At 35.7% G+C, this 22,096-nt stretch overlaps 2 protein-coding genes across 2 annotated transcripts; one reads left to right on the forward strand and one right to left on the reverse strand.

The window, feature by feature from the left end:
- Positions 1-1,129: 1,129 nt before the first annotated feature.
- LOC109828336 (inositol-tetrakisphosphate 1-kinase 6-like) lies at positions 1,130-10,871 on the reverse strand. The gene is made up of 9 exons (XM_020395357.1): positions 10,709-10,871; positions 9,573-9,644; positions 9,283-9,485; positions 4,185-4,338; positions 3,929-4,042; positions 2,558-2,620; positions 1,959-2,104; positions 1,721-1,871; positions 1,130-1,606 (listed from the first exon to the last, which is right to left on the reverse strand). Exons 1-9 carry the CDS (start codon positions 10,721-10,723, stop codon positions 1,439-1,441), a joined length of 1,086 nt encoding a protein of 361 aa, XP_020250946.1. The 5' UTR covers positions 10,724-10,871; the 3' UTR covers positions 1,130-1,438.
- A 354-nt stretch (positions 10,872-11,225) lies between these two features.
- LOC109828334 (inositol-tetrakisphosphate 1-kinase 6-like) lies at positions 11,226-20,967 on the forward strand. The gene is made up of 9 exons (XM_020395356.1): positions 11,226-11,388; positions 12,453-12,524; positions 12,612-12,814; positions 17,759-17,912; positions 18,055-18,168; positions 19,477-19,539; positions 19,993-20,138; positions 20,226-20,376; positions 20,491-20,967. Exons 1-9 carry the CDS (start codon positions 11,374-11,376, stop codon positions 20,656-20,658), a joined length of 1,086 nt encoding a protein of 361 aa, XP_020250945.1. The 5' UTR covers positions 11,226-11,373; the 3' UTR covers positions 20,659-20,967.
- Positions 20,968-22,096: the final 1,129 nt, after the last annotated feature.

Raw genomic sequence — 22,096 nt, forward strand, 5'->3', positions numbered from 1 at the left:
GTTTAGTTATTATCATTAATGTTTATTTTTATCTTATTAAAAATCTATGTTGTTGTAAGGGCATTATTATAAAATAAAATTTCATTCTCGCTTGTGAACTAGTGATACCAAACATGAGAATGTGAATGGGATTTTTATTCTAGCTTCATTCTACAAACGCACACAAACAAGAGAATGAGAATGACAATTCTATTCCCACATACATTCTATTTCATTCATTCTTTCATTCCATTCTCATTTGAGTCTAGTCTCGCGTACCAAACGAGGCGTTGGGTTCTAAGATTAGGTCTGTGAATGAGAGAATTTTGGTCTCGTTTAGAATGTTCATTCTCACTTCTTATCAATTCCCACTTTCTAGATGAATGAGCATTCACAATGAAATGATAGAGAATGGGTATTCGCACTTAAGTGGGAATCAATAAAATATAAAATTTCAAAATACATCCATTCCCACTTCATTTTATAAATTGCATCCAAACAAGAGAATGGAAATGAGTATTTTATTCTCACATTAATTTCATTCCATTCCTTAATCCATTCTATTCTCATTTCACTCGACTCTCACACACCAAACGAGGCGTCAGGGTTTCGACAATGAGAAAAAAAAAGAGAGGTTGGCATTCTGGCAGCATATGTTGTAGGAGTGCGATAAGCAACAAGTTTATCCTCCTGATGTTTTTTGTGGTAATGTTGCAGAGTATGACAGCAGAGCTTTGATTTTGTGCCTGGGAAATGAGCACTTTATGTGAACAATTTTTCACTTCCAATATTATAGATACTAATGATGCGAAAGAATCTGTGCCTGCAAAGAATGCCATGATAATGTTGGTCAATTATGATTTCTTCTGGTTTCTATTGTTAATGATGTTGTTTGTTGGCTTATCTGATGATTTTTCTAGCATAGCAGAAATTTAATCAATTCAGGGAGATATTGTCAGTTACATTCAGATTAAACAAAAATAGTCTACAGACTAGCGGAGAGTTAAGATTGCACATGTCCATTAATTAACTGTTTATGAGAAGGTATTTATACGTTTTATTACGACTTTATTCAGCTCCTTATGCTTGGTATAGCATCAAAAGACCAGTAAATCAGATGACTGAATCATCACTTACCCTGTAAGCAAGATATCAACAATTTGAAGATTAAAATCTGCTAACTGCAACAGCTTTGCACCAACTTTTCACATGACTTAATGCTTCTACTAATGAGAGACAAAGAGGATACCAGCATTGCTGACCAATGAAGGACACTTTGCAAATCAGACAAGAAAGGGACTGAAGATAAAGGTTATTTTGCTGGTTACGTCGAAGTCATCTGCGCATGTTAACAAGCGAAACGTTATGACAGTAAGACACATTTGAGTTCGGGGAACTCATTTATGGCCTCCTTAAAGTTTCCGAAATATCCATCAAGAACTCAATCAAATTCACATATCTATGTGTCAGCAATTGGAGCTTCTGTCAATTTCTTTTCTTTCATGATCTCATATGAGTTTTTGATTGCTTCCCAAAATGCAGGCATGGCATCACTATCTGGTACTTCTTTAAAAGATGGAAGATAGTTTAAATCCACAATGACATGGTCTCCTGTACCTTCTTGAATCTGGAAAATTCAAATGCAAAAAAGCACAAATGCATTCAAACAGTAACCTATGACTTCATTTAGGAAGTAAATAGGTAGGAAAATGTAAGAAATAAGGTGAAGTCCATCACTTACGACAACATCAAATCCGAAAATGGTGAGCCCAAGTCTTTTCTTTAACCATCTTGCAGCATCATTGACTAATTCTACATTAAGAGTCATTTTATCGGCCTTTATCCCCTGATCTGATGGCCGATCCTCTTTGGAAATTGGTAAGGATTTCAAACTGCAGTTAGAAGAGATAAACTCTAGTTTATTAAACTGATCTAATATTGATCACTTTAATCTGATGCTCACTAAATCTACAAGGTACCTGTTAAAAAGGACTGAACCAGACCCATCTTTTTCTGCCATTGATAATAAATAACTAGAATTGGGCATAGACTTCTTCACAGCATGGAAAACTTTCTCTCCTAACACGTAAAATTTGAACAGTGAGGAACCATGGTCCACATATTCCTGTAGTGGGGAAAAATCTCAGGATTTCGTTAAAAGAAACTTATGAATAACAAGGGCACAGGAATAGCTTAGACATGTGTTTTTGGAATGAATAAACATCTATTTAGGAAGGATGCCCTCAGGAGTCACAAATAGTGAGGTGTTAGTTTAGGATATTTCGGATATACAATAACATGACTTATTTCTGTACATCATAATCTGAACAGAAAAATATTTCAATATATTTGATAAACAATTATATCATAGTTCAACAGTCTAACAGAGTTAAAGAAGTTCCTTTGATTGATTGGCAAAAATGTCTTCTAGAAGTTCCTCTGATTGATTGGCAAAACTGTCCTTTAACTATCTTAGCATGTTACAGAAAGCAAAGATCTGGCACATTGGTAGTAGGACAGTAAGAAGTGTACATATTAGAAGGAATCTCCTTTCACCATAAACATGATGCTTGTTTACCTGCACGATAGCAGGAAGTGGAACACCAAGGCCATTAAAGTCTTCATACTTAAACACTAATGCCTGTAAAAAAAGGTTAAATCAATGGAAAAGGGTCAATTCAGTGGAATGATCCAAAAACCAGCAAAAGTAAACCATTACAAGCAAAACAACTAAAGCTGAAGAAAGGATTACTAGTTTATTACTGCAAAGTAAAAAAAAAAAAAAAGAACCCTTCCGTCCTTCACCCAGACACTTCTTTAATATAATGAATTTTGGAGGACTTCTCCTTTCGTTGAGGCTTGCATGACCAACAAGGCAACGAAAAAAGGCTGATTAACTGTTGATCTTCGTAATGAGAGCTTCTTGTGAACATAACCCACTTTAAAGGAATTAGCGCCCATCAAGAGTGTAGATGATCCAGCCCTAGGGGCAACCCAAGCCTATATGGACCAGTTTGACCCTATAAGGGCCAAACCCAGAACTTCAAACTAGTCTGGATAGCGCAAGCTGCCAGTCTCGCAAAACATCGTCAAGATCAATAGGTTTGTCAACAATGACACTCGATGGATTCAAGAAATTCTATCGCTCTGGGGGTCAAAGTCACGCTCAAAGTTTTTCAGACATTTTCGTAAGTTTTGACCATCGGATTTTGAGGGGTAAAATCGCGGTTAAAGTTCTACGGACATTTTTGGTAAGTTCTGACTATCATCAGATTATGAGGGGTACAAGACGTTAGTTTCGGATCAAATTGATATGGAGGATGCAGAATCCAAGTAGAAGGATATTTTCTTTTTCTTTTTTCTTTTTGGGCAAGTTTCTATTTTTGGTAAATATATTATGTTTACCTTTTTATTATTTTGAAGTCTATAGAAGAGTCTTTTGCTGGATGTGGGAGGTAGCTTCTGATGAAATAAAACCCGAGTTTGGCTGCTTATCTGGTATTCTCTCTGCCTTTCTGAGTTTCTGAATTCTGATCTCGTGCAGCCCTAACAGGACTGCATCAGTAGATATCAGGTCAAATTAGTTTTCCAATTCGTCCATCTTGAAGTATTAATCATTATCAATAACTACACAAAAACCAATTTCTGAGACAAAAAGCAAAAACTCTATATATGTTCACTTTTTAGTTGAACTAGCGCGAAACTTACTCTGAGAAACATTGATTCTCCGAAGTTTCACTTAAGAAAACTAGACGATAATAAGTATAATTATGTTTATACAACTAATGTTTTTGTGAAAAAATTACTCCATTTACATACAAAGATTTTTTTTTTGATAATCACATATAATAGTAGTTGAAAAAGGCAGATGTCGCTATGTACTCTTACACATAATAGCGCAGCAGTAAACCAAAGAACAGGAGAAAAGCAAGACTAAACAAGATAGTACCATATCATGAGCATCTGCTACGCCACAAGCAACCTGCGGTTTCACAATAAGTGGAAATGATAACCTAGCTTCTGCTAATTGCTCCTTAAGTTTAGGGTTGTGAAAATTATCAACCTGCACAAACAAACACATGTAATTAACGAAAAATGATTATGCAAAAATTGTGTAAAACTTTTGTCATCCCTGTTTACACTTGTGTTGCCATCCACTTAAATTCTACAGTGAAAGCAAACAGATATAGCTCTAACCAGGATACCTGTAAAAAGTGAGGTGCCCGGAGTCTGTTGCGAGATTCATTACTGAGGTACTGCAGTTCAAGCAGAAGTTGTTGGATCTTGTAGCGATCCAATAAAGGATATATGTTAATAAGCGGATCTATCATGCAACAATCAGAATGAGTCTGAACATACCTGCACAGGGATAACACCAAGTTCAAGCATAAAAGATTAAAAAAATAGGGACAGTAGCAAAAACCAGCATGGAATTTTATCGTATAAGAATAATAATGGGTAAGATAAGGCAAATGTTTACTTGTATTCAATAACTTCTCCATACCTTTTTCACATACAAATTCTGTGCGAGTTAAAGGCGAGGAAGGTTTTCTAAACTTGACAAAGAAGACAATGCAATAGTGAAACTGACTGTCCATGCTTGTAATGCTCTTCTTTGAAAATGACTCATCTAGATGTAAAAGAGAATTTTCTAAACTAGCAGGAACCAATTAAGAATGCTGTTCTAATTAGACACTGTGATGGTGACAAACAGAAATCTAAAACAATGTTTTTCAGATGCAATGGTCAAGGTTTCATTGCAGATTGAATAGGCATAATTAGAGATTCACTTTCCCTCACACTAGATTGAAGACTTCCCCAAAAAAATTTTGAAAGAATGGAGATAGGATCACTATTCCAAACTTGTGTATACAGTATGCTTTTAAATGCATAAAGATGGGATTGCAACAATTCCCTTCAAGTATATGAAAACAGCCGAAAGAGTTGTTGGTAAATTATGCACTTTAAATAGGTCTATTTTAGGTTTTTTTTTTTCCTTATATGAATTTTTTTTAGGAATCCCCACCATATCCCATTTGACAATCAAATGGCATTTCTTTTCTTGTTCTCTTGACAGGACGCTTATCATCTATTTCTAAAGACAAGTCACATCCCATACTCATTTTATTTTTTTTTCATTTAATATATGCCAATGCTATCAGAATTGGGCTTGTTTCCTGAATCATGAAAAGGTCCCAATCCAAATAACATCTTACGATACGTAATCCTAACTATAATCTGGGACCCTTCTTCATTTGCGCTACAATTGCATTTTGTAGTTTGATATATGAGATAGACAGCATATATATTACATTATTTTAGCGTAACAAGAATTTTGATCGATCAAAACATTATAACCAGCAAAGTCAGGTTTCTTGCAACTTTATAGTACAGTTTGTTTAACATAGATCAACACCTTTTTCATCATCAATAGTTATCAAAAAGAAGAAAAGAAAAGGGTTAACAGATTCACTAAGAATGTTTGAAAGGTCTAGAGAATTCACATTAAAAAGAATCGAAAGATTTAGAAGGTTTCAGACCAAAAAGATTTAAAGGACATAATTATCCATTTAATTGCCGTAGCAATGCATTGGATGTAACTACAAAAGTGTGAATCCAAGTTGTGAGCTACAGATGACTAGATAGATTATCCCCATCAGATGGAAAGGAGAAAAGGTTGTATCATACTTGATTTTACTACCATACGCTAAATGCAATTGTATTTCTCGAGTTCTTAAGAAGCTTTGTTGATTTCTCTAGGGTAATATGAACCTGTCAAAGGGAAAATAAAATCCTATGAATTAGTAGTAGCTCATGGGTGATCGGATCCCTTAAGATGTTATAACCCCAGTGAAGGTGTGGTAGCTCATGGGTGATTTGACCATTGAGAAGAGAGTAACCCCCGATAAAGGAGATTTGGCTAAGAATCAAAGGGGAGAAACCAAATAAATTCTCTTGAACAGTAAGAAATCAGCCAAGGACAAGGATATCTCAAGCTAGAGAAGAAGAGCCAAGAGCCAAAATTGGAACCCTTGAAATGTGGGTAAGGGTCTCTAATTATAGAATGAGAACTCTTGGTTACATGAAGCTAGTTTACACGCCCCTAATATCACAGCCTAAATGATATGGTGGTGGCTTTTTGTATCCTTGCATATGCATTTTGTGGGTGTTTTGTCTCTTCTGCATTGCATTCTTCTGACTGGTTGTAGGCCTGACTGCTAGCGGCCATCATTGCTGGAGTTGCAGGCCCTTAACCCTCATACGACACGGGATCAAGTAGTCCCGCGTAAACATGCCAACCCCACAAATGGTGACTTAGCCATTTTTCAAGCGGGCTTTGGTGTTGATTCTCGCTCCACCATGACTTAAAACTTTCTCTCAAGTTGTATCCTTAGCTGATTGTGGGTTCATATAACTCTGATGAACCCGTTGGCATGTGGAATGACCTTTTTGCCCTTAGTGGGCCCCACATCATAGCGTTTGAGCTAGATTGATAGTCTGACATACTGACCGTCTACACACCCGTTCTCATGCAATATAGCGGGTAAGTGAGAATATGGACTAAGCATTGTTTAATATGAAAGCCTCGTAGTATCAATGACAAATGGTGCCGGCTTTACAATTAACATTATTACACTTGTATCAACATAACTGTAATGAGGGTTCATGTGAGGGTTATTATTCTAACTACCTTTCATGTGGAAAATGACATTTTGCAGTAGAATGTTGATGAAAACATTTGTGGAAAGCAAAGACCTTATAAAAAATACATATTATGTTCAGATGATTTCCATTTTAAACTCCAACCTTATGCTTATTTTTCTTGTCTTTTGCCTGTCAATTAAAATCCTGGAAAGAAAATAGACGATTGCGTGAGGTAACCAGCAGAGAGTGTAATAAGTGAGATTTCAAGTGAAATGAATCCCTAGTAATAGGATCCATATAGGCACGCCTAAAAATTAGAATAAAGTCTTGCATTGTCTTATGCTTTAATTTGAGGCCACTGTATCATGGTCTAAAAGTATCCTTAAATCTGCAGAAATCATAGATTTTAGTGAGCACTGTGCATTAGCATGTTGACATGCATGGTTATGGCCTATGATAGTCACAAGATAATTCTTACCAAAACTGGAGTGTGATGTCCATTATGTACCAAAATTGGAAGCCGTATGCCTCTCAGAAAGTATTATTAGATATCGTTTTAATATATAATTTTTAGATATAAAGTCTTTTTAAATAGTCTTCTGCTTTAATTTGAGCCTAATGTGTCATGGTCTAAAAGTTAAAAGTTATCCTTAAATATGGAGAAACCATAGATTCTAGCGAGCACTGTGCATTAGCATGTAGACATGCATGGTTATGGCTTATGATATTCACAAGATAATTCTTACCAAAGTTGGAGTGTGATGTCTAATATGTTGGATGGTTGCAAAACCTTACACCAAAATTGACCTTATGCCTCTTGGAAAGTATTATTAGCTATGGTTTTAATAAATTATTTCACTGAGTACCTTGTATATACAAACACCACCACCACAATGCCCACATGAACACGCACACACGTGCAAGCACGAGCATGCAGGCTAAATATACAAATTTCCAACAAAGTAGATAACTGTTATTTTGCAGCTTCATTTTGGAGTACAGGGCCAAATACCCGTATCTGAAACGGAAGTGTTCACAATCACAGGAGATTATCAGCATTTAATAGGTGCGAGGATATGAAAGATGGAAATATTACAAAATCTGTAAACTTGAAATTATCTGTTGAGCTGTGCAGTATCCTTTCTAATTCAATTCACCAGAAAAAAGAACATAGAAGTTTTCTTGGGAAAAAACAACACCACTTTTCCCTAGCTTTTTGGTACTATCTATAACAAACACTTGATCTCTTATTTATTCAATCCAGTCTCTTGTAATATTTCCATCTACGCTATAATAAGCATTTGACCATGTCTTTATAGAGAAGTTTCAAGTTTACACAAATAATAGAATTATTTTCTTCAACTTAGAATTATATGCTAAATAATCCATCTCTTTCCACTCTTACTTTTGTGTGAATCTCTCTTTACTTTCGTAACTAAAATAGATTAAAATGCTAGCAACTGAAAAGTTCTTCCAATGAAAGGAAGTAAAAAAATTACAGAATGCAACTTTCATAAAAGAATCTGTGGAAAATGCAAATGGTATTTAAAGAACAATTAAATCCTTACTGAACCTTATATGTCACTACACTACGAAAAAGAACCAAATAGAAGTTTTCTATTTCTGAAACAAGCAATTTAGAGATTGTTTGCACAGACTACTAAGCTACTTTTTTTAGTTGCATTTTGATTAAGGTAGCAACTTAGTTGAGTAAGAGAATGAACTTTGAGACCAAGAAAACAAGGTTCATTTTTTTATTGTAAACTCAAGTCATCTCTGAGGCTTTAACTAGAGAAGACATGTACATGACAGGCATAAAAACTTATAAGATCTACTAAAGTAACGTGTAAACTTCATATCTCGAATCTGGAGAATATAAGCACATATGATGATATGGAAACACCTGTATTCATTTAATTTATTATATCATAGCACTATGCTTCAACACACAGATCAGAAATCTCTATGATTCTGAAATGCAAACTAAAAAACAGGAGAGGTTATCCATCCAAATTTGCAGAACAGGATATAATGCCACCTGAGAGCCCAATACATAAGATCTTGACATAAGAACTCATAACAGTAGAATTCTTGAATATAAGTGAAAACTAAATATGAAAGGTATAACTTCATTTTTGACTAATATATCCAAGGTTACACAAAGCGCTAGGCGGGCTAGGCGTTGGACCCAACTCCTAGAGCCTAGGCAGCTAGGCAGAAGCCTAGGCAGGGACTAGGGGTTTTCCTTTTTTTTAGTTTTCAATTAAAATTATTGATAGTAAATGTCAGTGTTATAGAAAGTTTAGGCACTAGGCTGATACTTAGACAGATTTCTTTAGTGGTGGTGGAGGTTTTGCTAAAAGTCAGGAGAGATAGAGGTGTTCATAGTTAGAGTTGGGCGGAGGTTAGAGGACATGGAGGTTGCAATGGAGGAAATCATGATTAATGCCTAAAGGGTGCAGTCCATGTAGGCATACCATGCCCCCTAGGCGCTCCCAAAACCTAGGTGGGCAGCCTAGGTACCGCCTAGGCGCTAAGTAGGCAACCAAGGTACAGCTTAGGCCTAGGCGTGCACCTAGGCGGGCTAGACTTAGGCTTTTTAAAACGTTGAATATATCAATAAACTCAATAAGGAACATTGTCAAATCTGAAAATTACCTTTCCAGTTCATGCATTCCTTTGGAAAATGAAATCCCCTTGGGGAAATCTAAAGGAAAGGACAAGTCAATGCTGATGATCTCATCTGTTGCTTTATGGAGAACTGCATCCACATTTTGTACTTGAGATGCTAATGGAAGGTGGAACCTGATAGGAACAAACACCAATCCATTTTTTGTAGGATGCACAGGGAAAGCACCTCTCTATTAAAAAAAAGAGTAAGAAACCCAGGCAACAAAGTATTAGTTACAATATATTACTTATTGGAACCTTTTATTTAATTGACTTGCCTTGAAAAAGTCCTCTTCACGAGATGGTTTCATAACATAGCCAATTGTCAGAACTTTTTTGTTGTCCACTGCCTGATCAGATATTTAGAAAATAAACTTAGCAAATAGATTCTCATTTCTCAGCGCAGCAGGCTGAAAAAAAAATCGCAAAAAGAAATAGGCACTCCTACAAAGATAATAAAACACAAAACCGAAGACAACTTTTACTAAAACTGATAACTAATGAGAAGTACCTACAACTTGCTGGTACGCATGCATTTAATCAAAGCATCAAAAAGACTCAGCACCTGGATAGATGTAAGGACCCATAAAAGGGAATAAAAGATCTTTTCTTTGCCATTAAAGATATTCCCACTCTCACAACTCTAACTGTCTATGTTATGGTGTCAGATAAAAGTTAATCTTTCCTACAAAACCACAAATCTTTCTGAAACAACTCTAAGCTATAGCCTATGAACAGTTCATTAAGTGAATCCGTTACAGTGTTGATTCTAAATTTTACAACAGGTAACGGCTTTGGTTCTCCTTTTCAGGTACATCATCACGAGTTCTGAAATTACAGGTTGGACTACAGAATTATTGACAAGGGTATCTGGTGTCTTACAAACTATTTCAAATTATAAAATAGTTAAGACAATAAGAGTTTGACAAGTTTATTGAATAATTTCTAAAGATTGTCCTGGGCCTCAACAAAACAACAATTTCTAACTACCTATGATGTCGGCAGATGCAAGGTTTGAGAAATCAACATGTACAACTAAAACCAATGGGTTCACAACCTTAAATTTTGTCTGCGCCATCAAATTAGAAATTAGATTGTCCAAACAATCTCATAATATCAATAGAATAGATGTTGAATTATACTTCTCATATTTTTATATAAATAACACAGAAGAACACTATTTTCAACTAATCTCCTATCACATTTTACGATACACCCCAATTTCTGCAAAAAATCCCCATATTATGAGGATCAAAACTACGCAAAATCAGAACTTGCTATAATATTCATCATGAATTAATTAAAAACCCCAAATTTGATTCCAAATGAAGATAAAAACAGCTGCATTTTGGGGCTTTACTCGTCCTTTTCACCAAGATTGTCACAAAAAAGAAAAATAGATGGGAGGAGTTACCTCCGATTCCTCCATCTGAGATGAAGAGGACACTGTAGAAGATCGAAGACGATGATCGGCGACTGCAGTGGCGTCGGATCGAGGGCTGATGAGATCCAGGGTTGAGGACTGAGAGGAGATGAGGAAAGTGTAGGGTACTTGAAGAGGAATGGGAATCCTGAAATTTTCATTTTAGCACTTTTGGCTTATTTTTTATATAGTGCGTAAAATTTTAAATTACCAGATTAGACTTTTACACATTGCGTGATATAAAGATGGTGTTAGGGACACACCATTGGGTACACCACCAACCACACTCCCCCTCTATCTAAAGTACAGGGGCCTCACATGTGATTTTTTTAAAAAAATCACATGTGAGGCCCCTGTACTTTAGATAGAGGGGGAGTGTGGTTGGTGGTGTACCCAATGGTGTGTCCCTAACACCATCTTTATATCACGCAATGTGTAAAAGTCTAATCTGGTAATTTAAAATTTTACGCACTATATAAAAAATAAGCCAAAAGTGCTAAAATGAAAATTTCAGGATTCCCATTCCTCTTCAAGTACCCTACACTTTCCTCATCTCCTCTCAGTCCTCAACCCTGGATCTCATCAGCCCTCGATCCGACGCCACTGCAGTCGCCGATCATCGTCTTCGATCTTCTACAGTGTCCTCTTCATCTCAGATGGAGGAATCGGAGGTAACTCCTCCCATCTATTTTTCTTTTTTGTGACAATCTTGGTGAAAAGGACGAGTAAAGCCCCAAAATGCAGCTGTTTTTATCTTCATTTGGAATCAAATTTGGGGTTTTTAATTAATTCATGATGAATATTATAGCAAGTTCTGATTTTGCGTAGTTTTGATCCTCATAATATGGGGATTTTTTGCAGAAATTGGGGTGTATCGTAAAATGTGATAGGAGATTAGTTGAAAATAGTGTTCTTCTGTGTTATTTATATAAAAATATGAGAAGTATAATTCAACATCTATTCTATTGATATTATGAGATTGTTTGGACAATCTAATTTCTAATTTGATGGCGCAGACAAAATTTAAGGTTGTGAACCCATTGGTTTTAGTTGTACATGTTGATTTCTCAAACCTTGCATCTGCCGACATCATAGGTAGTTAGAAATTGTTGTTTTGTTGAGGCCCAGGACAATCTTTAGAAATTATTCAATAAACTTGTCAAACTCTTATTGTCTTAACTATTTTATAATTTGAAATAGTTTGTAAGACACCAGATACCCTTGTCAATAATTCTGTAGTCCAACCTGTAATTTCAGAACTCGTGATGATGTACCTGAAAAGGAGAACCAAAGCCGTTACCTGTTGTAAAATTTAGAATCAACACTGTAACGGATTCACTTAATGAACTGTTCATAGGCTATAGCTTAGAGTTGTTTCAGAAAGATTTGTGGTTTTGTAGGAAAGATTAACTTTTATCTGACACCATAACATAGACAGTTAGAGTTGTGAGAGTGGGAATATCTTTAATGGCAAAGAAAAGATCTTTTATTCCCTTTTATGGGTCCTTACATCTATCCAGGTGCTGAGTCTTTTTGATGCTTTGATTAAATGCATGCGTACCAGCAAGTTGTAGGTACTTCTCATTAGTTATCAGTTTTAGTAAAAGTTGTCTTCGGTTTTGTGTTTTATTATCTTTGTAGGAGTGCCTATTTCTTTTTGCGATTTTTTTTTCAGCCTGCTGCGCTGAGAAATGAGAATCTATTTGCTAAGTTTATTTTCTAAATATCTGATCAGGCAGTGGACAACAAAAAAGTTCTGACAATTGGCTATGTTATGAAACCATCTCGTGAAGAGGACTTTTTCAAGGCAAGTCAATTAAATAAAAGGTTCCAATAAGTAATATATTGTAACTAATACTTTGTTGCCTGGGTTTCTTACTCTTTTTTTTAATAGAGAGGTGCTTTCCCTGTGCATCCTACAAAAAATGGATTGGTGTTTGTTCCTATCAGGTTCCACCTTCCATTAGCATCTCAAGTACAAAATGTGGATGCAGTTCTCCATAAAGCAACAGATGAGATCATCAGCATTGACTTGTCCTTTCCTTTAGATTTCCCCAAGGGGATTTCATTTTCCAAAGGAATGCATGAACTGGAAAGGTAATTTTCAGATTTGACAATGTTCCTTATTGAGTTTATTGATATATTCAACGTTTTAAAAAGCCTAAGTCTAGCCCGCCTAGGTGCACGCCTAGGCCTAAGCTGTACCTTGGTTGCCTACTTAGCGCCTAGGCGGTACCTAGGCTGCCCACCTAGGTTTTGGGAGCGCCTAGGGGGCATGGTATGCCTACATGGACTGCACCCTTTAGGCATTAATCATGATTTCCTCCATTGCAACCTCCATGTCCTCTAACCTCCGCCCAACTCTAACTATGAACACCTCTATCTCTCCTGACTTTTAGCAAAACCTCCACCACCACTAAAGAAATCTGTCTAAGTATCAGCCTAGTGCCTAAACTTTCTATAACACTGACATTTACTATCAATAATTTTAATTGAAAACTAAAAAAAAGGAAAACCCCTAGTCCCTGCCTAGGCTTCTGCCTAGCTGCCTAGGCTCTAGGAGTTGGGTCCAACGCCTAGCCCGCCTAGCGCTTTGTGTAACCTTGGATATATTAGTCAAAAATGAAGTTATACCTTTCATATTTAGTTTTCACTTATATTCAAGAATTCTACTGTTATGAGTTCTTATGTCAAGATCTTATGTATTGGGCTCTCAGGTGGCATTATATCCTGTTCTGCAAATTTGGATGGATAACCTCTCCTGTTTTTTAGTTTGCATTTCAGAATCATAGAGATTTCTGATCTGTGTGTTGAAGCATAGTGCTATGATATAATAAATTAAATGAATACAGGTGTTTCCATATCATCATATGTGCTTATATTCTCCAGATTCGAGATATGAAGTTTACACGTTACTTTAGTAGATCTTATAAGTTTTTATGCCTGTCATGTACATGTCTTCTCTAGTTAAAGCCTCAGAGATGACTTGAGTTTACAATAAAAAAATGAACCTTGTTTTCTTGGTCTCAAAGTTCATTCTCTTACTCAACTAAGTTGCTACCTTAATCAAAATGCAACTAAAAAAAGTAGCTTAGTAGTCTGTGCAAACAATCTCTAAATTGCTTGTTTCAGAAATAGAAAACTTCTATTTGGTTCTTTTTCGTAGTGTAGTGACATATAAGGTTCAGTAAGGATTTAATTGTTCTTTAAATACCATTTGCATTTTCCACAGATTCTTTTATGAAAGTTGCATTCTGTAATTTTTTTACTTCCTTTCATTGGAAGAACTTTTCAGTTGCTAGCATTTTAATCTATTTTAGTTACGAAAGTAAAGAGAGATTCACACAAAAGTAAGAGTGGAAAGAGATGGATTATTTAGCATATAATTCTAAGTTGAAGAAAATAATTCTATTATTTGTGTAAACTTGAAACTTCTCTATAAAGACATGGTCAAATGCTTATTATAGCGTAGATGGAAATATTACAAGAGACTGGATTGAATAAATAAGAGATCAAGTGTTTGTTATAGATAGTACCAAAAAGCTAGGGAAAAGTGGTGTTGTTTTTTCCCAAGAAAACTTCTATGTTCTTTTTTCTGGTGAATTGAATTAGAAAGGATACTGCACAGCTCAACAGATAATTTCAAGTTTACAGATTTTGTAATATTTCCATCTTTCATATCCTCGCACCTATTAAATGCTGATAATCTCCTGTGATTGTGAACACTTCCGTTTCAGATACGGGTATTTGGCCCTGTACTCCAAAATGAAGCTGCAAAATAACAGTTATCTACTTTGTTGGAAATTTGTATATTTAGCCTGCATGCTCGTGCTTGCACGTGTGTGCGTGTTCATGTGGGCATTGTGGTGGTGGTGTTTGTATATACAAGGTACTCAGTGAAATAATTTATTAAAACCATAGCTAATAATACTTTCCAAGAGGCATAAGGTCAATTTTGGTGTAAGGTTTTGCAACCATCCAACATATTAGACATCACACTCCAACTTTGGTAAGAATTATCTTGTGAATATCATAAGCCATAACCATGCATGTCTACATGCTAATGCACAGTGCTCGCTAGAATCTATGGTTTCTCCATATTTAAGGATAACTTTTAACTTTTAGACCATGACACATTAGGCTCAAATTAAAGCAGAAGACTATTTAAAAAGACTTTATATCTAAAAATTATATATTAAAACGATATCTAATAATACTTTCTGAGAGGCATACGGCTTCCAATTTTGGTACATAATGGACATCACACTCCAGTTTTGGTAAGAATTATCTTGTGACTATCATAGGCCATAACCATGCATGTCAACATGCTAATGCACAGTGCTCACTAAAATCTATGATTTCTGCAGATTTAAGGATACTTTTAGACCATGATACAGTGGCCTCAAATTAAAGCATAAGACAATGCAAGACTTTATTCTAATTTTTAGGCGTGCCTATATGGATCCTATTACTAGGGATTCATTTCACTTGAAATCTCACTTATTACACTCTCTGCTGGTTACCTCACGCAATCGTCTATTTTCTTTCCAGGATTTTAATTGACAGGCAAAAGACAAGAAAAATAAGCATAAGGTTGGAGTTTAAAATGGAAATCATCTGAACATAATATGTATTTTTTATAAGGTCTTTGCTTTCCACAAATGTTTTCATCAACATTCTACTGCAAAATGTCATTTTCCACATGAAAGGTAGTTAGAATAATAACCCTCACATGAACCCTCATTACAGTTATGTTGATACAAGTGTAATAATGTTAATTGTAAAGCCGGCACCATTTGTCATTGATACTACGAGGCTTTCATATTAAACAATGCTTAGTCCATATTCTCACTTACCCGCTATATTGCATGAGAACGGGTGTGTAGACGGTCAGTATGTCAGACTATCAATCTAGCTCAAACGCTATGATGTGGGGCCCACTAAGGGCAAAAAGGTCATTCCACATGCCAACGGGTTCATCAGAGTTATATGAACCCACAATCAGCTAAGGATACAACTTGAGAGAAAGTTTTAAGTCATGGTGGAGCGAGAATCAACACCAAAGCCCGCTTGAAAAATGGCTAAGTCACCATTTGTGGGGTTGGCATGTTTACGCGGGACTACTTGATCCCGTGTCGTATGAGGGTTAAGGGCCTGCAACTCCAGCAATGATGGCCGCTAGCAGTCAGGCCTACAACCAGTCAGAAGAATGCAATGCAGAAGAGACAAAACACCCACAAAATGCATATGCAAGGATACAAAAAGCCACCACCATATCATTTAGGCTGTGATATTAGGGGCGTGTAAACTAGCTTCATGTAACCAAGAGTTCTCATTCTATAATTAGAGACCCTTACCCACATTTCAAGGGTTCCAATTTTGGCTCTTGGCTCTTCTTCTCTAGCTTGAGATATCCTTGTCCTTGGCTGATTTCTTACTGTTCAAGAGAATTTATTTGGTTTCTCCCCTTTGATTCTTAGCCAAATCTCCTTTATCGGGGGTTACTCTCTTCTCAATGGTCAAATCACCCATGAGCTACCACACCTTCACTGGGGTTATAACATCTTAAGGGATCCGATCACCCATGAGCTACTACTAATTCATAGGATTTTATTTTCCCTTTGACAGGTTCATATTACCCTAGAGAAATCAACAAAGCTTCTTAAGAACTCGAGAAATACAATTGCATTTAGCGTATGGTAGTAAAATCAAGTATGATACAACCTTTTCTCCTTTCCATCTGATGGGGATAATCTATCTAGTCATCTGTAGCTCACAACTTGGATTCACACTTTTGTAGTTACATCCAATGCATTGCTACGGCAATTAAATGGATAATTATGTCCTTTAAATCTTTTTGGTCTGAAACCTTCTAAATCTTTCGATTCTTTTTAATGTGAATTCTCTAGACCTTTCAAACATTCTTAGTGAATCTGTTAACCCTTTTCTTTTCTTCTTTTTGATAACTATTGATGATGAAAAAGGTGTTGATCTATGTTAAACAAACTGTACTATAAAGTTGCAAGAAACCTGACTTTGCTGGTTATAATGTTTTGATCGATCAAAATTCTTGTTACGCTAAAATAATGTAATATATATGCTGTCTATCTCATATATCAAACTACAAAATGCAATTGTAGCGCAAATGAAGAAGGGTCCCAGATTATAGTTAGGATTACGTATCGTAAGATGTTATTTGGATTGGGACCTTTTCATGATTCAGGAAACAAGCCCAATTCTGATAGCATTGGCATATATTAAATGAAAAAAAAATAAAATGAGTATGGGATGTGACTTGTCTTTAGAAATAGATGATAAGCGTCCTGTCAAGAGAACAAGAAAAGAAATGCCATTTGATTGTCAAATGGGATATGGTGGGGATTCCTAAAAAAAATTCATATAAGGAAAAAAAAAAACCTAAAATAGACCTATTTAAAGTGCATAATTTACCAACAACTCTTTCGGCTGTTTTCATATACTTGAAGGGAATTGTTGCAATCCCATCTTTATGCATTTAAAAGCATACTGTATACACAAGTTTGGAATAGTGATCCTATCTCCATTCTTTCAAAATTTTTTTGGGGAAGTCTTCAATCTAGTGTGAGGGAAAGTGAATCTCTAATTATGCCTATTCAATCTGCAATGAAACCTTGACCATTGCATCTGAAAAACATTGTTTTAGATTTCTGTTTGTCACCATCACAGTGTCTAATTAGAACAGCATTCTTAATTGGTTCCTGCTAGTTTAGAAAATTCTCTTTTACATCTAGATGAGTCATTTTCAAAGAAGAGCATTACAAGCATGGACAGTCAGTTTCACTATTGCATTGTCTTCTTTGTCAAGTTTAGAAAACCTTCCTCGCCTTTAACTCGCACAGAATTTGTATGTGAAAAAGGTATGGAGAAGTTATTGAATACAAGTAAACATTTGCCTTATCTTACCCATTATTATTCTTATACGATAAAATTCCATGCTGGTTTTTGCTACTGTCCCTATTTTTTTAATCTTTTATGCTTGAACTTGGTGTTATCCCTGTGCAGGTATGTTCAGACTCATTCTGATTGTTGCATGATAGATCCGCTTATTAACATATATCCTTTATTGGATCGCTACAAGATCCAACAACTTCTGCTTGAACTGCAGTACCTCAGTAATGAATCTCGCAACAGACTCCGGGCACCTCACTTTTTACAGGTATCCTGGTTAGAGCTATATCTGTTTGCTTTCACTGTAGAATTTAAGTGGATGGCAACACAAGTGTAAACAGGGATGACAAAAGTTTTACACAATTTTTGCATAATCATTTTTCGTTAATTACATGTGTTTGTTTGTGCAGGTTGATAATTTTCACAACCCTAAACTTAAGGAGCAATTAGCAGAAGCTAGGTTATCATTTCCACTTATTGTGAAACCGCAGGTTGCTTGTGGCGTAGCAGATGCTCATGATATGGTACTATCTTGTTTAGTCTTGCTTTTCTCCTGTTCTTTGGTTTACTGCTGCGCTATTATGTGTAAGAGTACATAGCGACATCTGCCTTTTTCAACTACTATTATATGTGATTATCAAAAAAAAAATCTTTGTATGTAAATGGAGTAATTTTTTCACAAAAACATTAGTTGTATAAACATAATTATACTTATTATCGTCTAGTTTTCTTAAGTGAAACTTCGGAGAATCAATGTTTCTCAGAGTAAGTTTCGCGCTAGTTCAACTAAAAAGTGAACATATATAGAGTTTTTGCTTTTTGTCTCAGAAATTGGTTTTTGTGTAGTTATTGATAATGATTAATACTTCAAGATGGACGAATTGGAAAACTAATTTGACCTGATATCTACTGATGCAGTCCTGTTAGGGCTGCACGAGATCAGAATTCAGAAACTCAGAAAGGCAGAGAGAATACCAGATAAGCAGCCAAACTCGGGTTTTATTTCATCAGAAGCTACCTCCCACATCCAGCAAAAGACTCTTCTATAGACTTCAAAATAATAAAAAGGTAAACATAATATATTTACCAAAAATAGAAACTTGCCCAAAAAGAAAAAAGAAAAAGAAAATATCCTTCTACTTGGATTCTGCATCCTCCATATCAATTTGATCCGAAACTAACGTCTTGTACCCCTCATAATCTGATGATAGTCAGAACTTACCAAAAATGTCCGTAGAACTTTAACCGCGATTTTACCCCTCAAAATCCGATGGTCAAAACTTACGAAAATGTCTGAAAAACTTTGAGCGTGACTTTGACCCCCAGAGCGATAGAATTTCTTGAATCCATCGAGTGTCATTGTTGACAAACCTATTGATCTTGACGATGTTTTGCGAGACTGGCAGCTTGCGCTATCCAGACTAGTTTGAAGTTCTGGGTTTGGCCCTTATAGGGTCAAACTGGTCCATATAGGCTTGGGTTGCCCCTAGGGCTGGATCATCTACACTCTTGATGGGCGCTAATTCCTTTAAAGTGGGTTATGTTCACAAGAAGCTCTCATTACGAAGATCAACAGTTAATCAGCCTTTTTTCGTTGCCTTGTTGGTCATGCAAGCCTCAACGAAAGGAGAAGTCCTCCAAAATTCATTATATTAAAGAAGTGTCTGGGTGAAGGACGGAAGGGTTCTTTTTTTTTTTTTTTACTTTGCAGTAATAAACTAGTAATCCTTTCTTCAGCTTTAGTTGTTTTGCTTGTAATGGTTTACTTTTGCTGGTTTTTGGATCATTCCACTGAATTGACCCTTTTCCATTGATTTAACCTTTTTTTACAGGCATTAGTGTTTAAGTATGAAGACTTTAATGGCCTTGGTGTTCCACTTCCTGCTATCGTGCAGGTAAACAAGCATCATGTTTATGGTGAAAGGAGATTCCTTCTAATATGTACACTTCTTACTGTCCTACTACCAATGTGCCAGATCTTTGCTTTCTGTAACATGCTAAGATAGTTAAAGGACAGTTTTGCCAATCAATCAGAGGAACTTCTAGAAGACATTTTTGCCAATCAATCAAAGGAACTTCTTTAACTCTGTTAGACTGTTGAACTATGATATAATTGTTTATCAAATATATTGAAATATTTTTCTGTTCAGATTATGATGTACAGAAATAAGTCATGTTATTGTATATCCGAAATATCCTAAACTAACACCTCACTATTTGTGACTCCTGAGGGCATCCTTCCTAAATAGATGTTTATTCATTCCAAAAACACATGTCTAAGCTATTCCTGTGCCCTTGTTATTCATAAGTTTCTTTTAACGAAATCCTGAGATTTTTCCCCACTACAGGAATATGTGGACCATGGTTCCTCACTGTTCAAATTTTACGTGTTAGGAGAGAAAGTTTTCCATGCTGTGAAGAAGTCTATGCCCAATTCTAGTTATTTATTATCAATGGCAGAAAAAGATGGGTCTGGTTCAGTCCTTTTTAACAGGTACCTTGTAGATTTAGTGAGCATCAGATTAAAGTGATCAATATTAGATCAGTTTAATAAACTAGAGTTTATCTCTTCTAACTGCAGTTTGAAATCCTTACCAATTTCCAAAGAGGATCGGCCATCAGATCAGGGGATAAAGGCCGATAAAATGACTCTTAATGTAGAATTAGTCAATGATGCTGCAAGATGGTTAAAGAAAAGACTTGGGCTCACCATTTTCGGATTTGATGTTGTCGTAAGTGATGGACTTCACCTTATTTCTTACATTTTCCTACCTATTTACTTCCTAAATGAAGTCATAGGTTACTGTTTGAATGCATTTGTGCTTTTTTGCATTTGAATTTTCCAGATTCAAGAAGGTACAGGAGACCATGTCATTGTGGATTTAAACTATCTTCCATCTTTTAAAGAAGTACCAGATAGTGATGCCATGCCTGCATTTTGGGAAGCAATCAAAAACTCATATGAGATCATGAAAGAAAAGAAATTGACAGAAGCTCCAATTGCTGACACATAGATATGTGAATTTGATTGAGTTCTTGATGGATATTTCGGAAACTTTAAGGAGGCCATAAATGAGTTCCCCGAACTCAAATGTGTCTTACTGTCATAACGTTTCGCTTGTTAACATGCGCAGATGACTTCGACGTAACCAGCAAAATAACCTTTATCTTCAGTCCCTTTCTTGTCTGATTTGCAAAGTGTCCTTCATTGGTCAGCAATGCTGGTATCCTCTTTGTCTCTCATTAGTAGAAGCATTAAGTCATGTGAAAAGTTGGTGCAAAGCTGTTGCAGTTAGCAGATTTTAATCTTCAAATTGTTGATATCTTGCTTACAGGGTAAGTGATGATTCAGTCATCTGATTTACTGGTCTTTTGATGCTATACCAAGCATAAGGAGCTGAATAAAGTCGTAATAAAACGTATAAATACCTTCTCATAAACAGTTAATTAATGGACATGTGCAATCTTAACTCTCCGCTAGTCTGTAGACTATTTTTGTTTAATCTGAATGTAACTGACAATATCTCCCTGAATTGATTAAATTTCTGCTATGCTAGAAAAATCATCAGATAAGCCAACAAACAACATCATTAACAATAGAAACCAGAAGAAATCATAATTGACCAACATTATCATGGCATTCTTTGCAGGCACAGATTCTTTCGCATCATTAGTATCTATAATATTGGAAGTGAAAAATTGTTCACATAAAGTGCTCATTTCCCAGGCACAAAATCAAAGCTCTGCTGTCATACTCTGCAACATTACCACAAAAAACATCAGGAGGATAAACTTGTTGCTTATCGCACTCCTACAACATATGCTGCCAGAATGCCAACCTCTCTTTTTTTTTCTCATTGTCGAAACCCTGACGCCTCGTTTGGTGTGTGAGAGTCGAGTGAAATGAGAATAGAATGGATTAAGGAATGGAATGAAATTAATGTGAGAATAAAATACTCATTTCCATTCTCTTGTTTGGATGCAATTTATAAAATGAAGTGGGAATGGATGTATTTTGAAATTTTATATTTTATTGATTCCCACTTAAGTGCGAATACCCATTCTCTATCATTTCATTGTGAATGCTCATTCATCTAGAAAGTGGGAATTGATAAGAAGTGAGAATGAACATTCTAAACGAGACCAAAATTCTCTCATTCACAGACCTAATCTTAGAACCCAACGCCTCGTTTGGTACGCGAGACTAGACTCAAATGAGAATGGAATGAAAGAATGAATGAAATAGAATGTATGTGGGAATAGAATTGTCATTCTCATTCTCTTGTTTGTGTGCGTTTGTAGAATGAAGCTAGAATAAAAATCCCATTCACATTCTCATGTTTGGTATCACTAGTTCACAAGCGAGAATGAAATTTTATTTTATAATAATGCCCTTACAACAACATAGATTTTTAATAAGATAAAAATAAACATTAATGATAATAACTAAAC

This window comes from Asparagus officinalis, unplaced genomic scaffold, assembly GCF_001876935.1.
Source record: "Asparagus officinalis unplaced genomic scaffold, Aspof.V1 AsparagusV1_Un1061, whole genome shotgun sequence".
Taxonomy (NCBI): domain Eukaryota; kingdom Viridiplantae; phylum Streptophyta; class Magnoliopsida; order Asparagales; family Asparagaceae; genus Asparagus; species Asparagus officinalis.